Source organism: Limanda limanda, chromosome 7, assembly GCF_963576545.1.
Source record: "Limanda limanda chromosome 7, fLimLim1.1, whole genome shotgun sequence".
Lineage (NCBI taxonomy): Eukaryota > Metazoa > Chordata > Actinopteri > Pleuronectiformes > Pleuronectidae > Limanda > Limanda limanda.
The window spans coordinates 244779-247500 of record NC_083642.1 but is presented as its reverse complement, the minus strand read 5'-3'; the positions used below and the strand labels follow the sequence as shown (position 1 = coordinate 247500).

Here is a 2722-nt window from a genome sequence, read left to right as displayed (position 1 = left end):
TGTACTCAAAGAAATAACAGAATTTACAGTATGAAGATGTGCATCATCCGGTCCTGCAAATATTTCACAATAAAAACAGAAAAGCCCGTGTGATCGACAACAAGGGAGAAAAGTTCTCTTGTAAGGGAACACGTCGGATTCAAGGAATCCAACGAGCAGCAGAACCACACAATGTGCAGGATTCGCTACAAAGTGATACAACAAATCTATTGTGGGGGGGGGGGCAGATGGGGACATTTAATAATGAGAGGAAAAGCTGGGAAATTGAAACTCCAGGACAACAGAAGGGAAATCCAAAGTATGGGATGCATATTTGATCATTTATATAATTTAAAGTCATGGAGCGATTCTCAGTTACAAAGTGTTTTTTTGGAGAGAAATACTGAAAAATGTTTTCAAGATCAAAGGTAATCGTGAATAATCATGATTTCAATATTGTCCAAAATAATCGTGATTATGATTTTTTCCATAATCGAGCAGCCCTAATATATATATAAATGATATAATTCACACTGTGAGCAGCTCTATTTCTCCCTGAGGTCAGAAGCAAAGAAGTGATGGAAATAGATGATTCTTACAAACTCTGCAGACGGAATCTTTTCCTTTGGTCAACAGACGTTAAACTGGTTCTGTAGCAGCAGCAGAACTTTGTGTTGTTAGGGTTAGGGTCAGGGTTTGTGTTGTTAGGGTCAGGGTTTGTGTTGTTAGGGTTAGGGTCAGGGTTTGTGTTGTTAGGGTCAGGGTTTGTGTTGTTAGGGTCAGGGTTTGTGTTGTTAGGGTTAGGGTCAGGGTCATGTGTTTGTGTTGTTAGGGTTAGGGTCAGGGTTTGTGTTGTTAGGGTCAGGGTTTGTGTTGTTAGGGTCAGGGTTTGTTTTGTTAGGGTCAGGGTTTGTGTTGTTAGGGTCAGGGTTTGTGTTGTTAGGGTTAGGGTCAGGGTCATGTGTTTGTGTTGTTAGGGTTAGGGTCAGGGTTTGTGTTGTTAGGGTCAGGGTTTGTGTTGTTAGGGTCAGGGTTTGTGTTGTTAGGGTCAGGGTTTGTGTTGTTAGGGTCAGGGTTTGTGTTGTTAGGGTCAGGGTTTGTGTTGTGACCTCGTGGGAGGAACCGGCTCAGCGGGATCACAATGACTCATCAGATATTCAGGTTATAGTGAAAACATACAGAGAAAATCCACAGTGAATAATGTTCTGTTAATTCAGGGTTAGGGTTAGTGTCGACTGGTTGAATGAACCTGGACTTGTATATTTTTAGACTAATAATCTGTAGGTGTATAACTAGTGTATAATTAATATTTAAGAGTATTCCATCCTATGATTTTGGATCGCTATAGCAACAGTCTTGGATTTAAAGGACCAGGCTGATGTAGCTTCACTGGAACAATTCGTTTTTCACGATATAAACTTTCAGATGAAGTTGACCTTGGTTCTCTCTTACCTTATGATGACATACATGACCAGGAAGTTTCCCACCAGGCCGATGACACAGACGATCATGTAGACGACCACGATGGTGACCTTCACCCCCATCGGCAGCAGAGCTTCCGTCTCGTTGTAGCCCCCGGTGAAGTTGTTCGGAAAGAGCGAGTCGTTGTAGAGCTGCAGGTGACTCAGCTCGGCGAGCAGGAAGTCATCAGGAAACTCCATCTCTGTCCCAAGGTGTCCGGCCGCCTGACAGAAGACGGACATGTTCAAACATCACCAGATGACATCACCACGGAGCCACAGAGCACATATGGCTGTACTTTACATTTTAGATATATTTCTTTCTAAGATTATAAGGACAGTTATCGTTTCAGTTTCAGAGATAGAGCTCTAACTAATAATAGATCTAACAAGTGTGTTTGTCCCCAGTTAGCCCCAGCTACCCCCAGTTAGCCCCAGTTAAATGGTAATCTTGCTACAGGCTACAGGCAAGATGGCCACCCATAACATTGTGTTGTAAATGGTAAATGGATTTGTATTTATATAGCGCTTTTCTAGTCTGATGAAGACCACTCAAAGCGCTTTACAGTACAGTTTCACATTCACCCATTCACACACACATTCATACAGTGCATCTACTTGCAGCACTTTGTTATTCTATGGGGGGCTATTGAGGGTTCAGCATCTTGCCCAAGGACACTTCGGCATGCAGATGGTTCAGACTGGGGATCGAACCGCCGACCTTCAGGTTGGAGGACGACCACTCTACCCCTCAGCCACAGCCGCCCTGTTGTAGTGGTACGTACTTTTTAAATACTTGTGTTATTTTCTAAAAAATGTGATAATTTACGCAGTGTCAAAACTACATCTCTGACGTTTATAACAAACCAAACCGTTTAAAAATTGGTTGAAAATTGAGCAAGTTATGGTTATTTACCACTACCAACACAATGTTATGGGTGAGAGAGCTGCCCCCTAGCAAGATGGCCGCCATGTGCGGGCATTCGTCTCCGTTGGCCGGCAACGCAGGCGAGACATCTAGTCTTTATATATATCTATGTATGGCACCACCTGCATCATTAGCATTAGCATGGATGTAGCATTAGCCAGCATGGTAGCATGTTAAGCTAGCACTCACATTCACACATAAACCATTGAATCTTGCTCTAATGTATTTATACACAGAATAAAAACCAATAGTCTATTAACCTCAAGACACAAGCATTTACTCAATATCATTTAATCATGTATAACATTAATAAAATATGGGTACAAGTATCTTGTTATATTCACCCCCTCCCCTA

At 42.2% G+C, this 2722-nt stretch overlaps 1 protein-coding gene across 2 annotated transcripts in view; it reads right to left on the bottom strand.

The window, feature by feature from the left end:
- The window catches only part of oprl1 (opiate receptor-like 1), a 25857-nt gene extending 24217 nt beyond the window's left edge, over window positions 1-1640 (bottom strand). For both annotated transcript variants that reach the window (XM_061075126.1, XM_061075127.1), the window contains exon 1: window positions 1432-1640. In XM_061075126.1, coding sequence (XP_060931109.1) covers window positions 1432-1640 — 209 coding nt within the window. The remainder of the gene's footprint in view (window positions 1-1431) is intronic.
- Between the last annotated feature and the right edge of the window lie 1082 nt (window positions 1641-2722).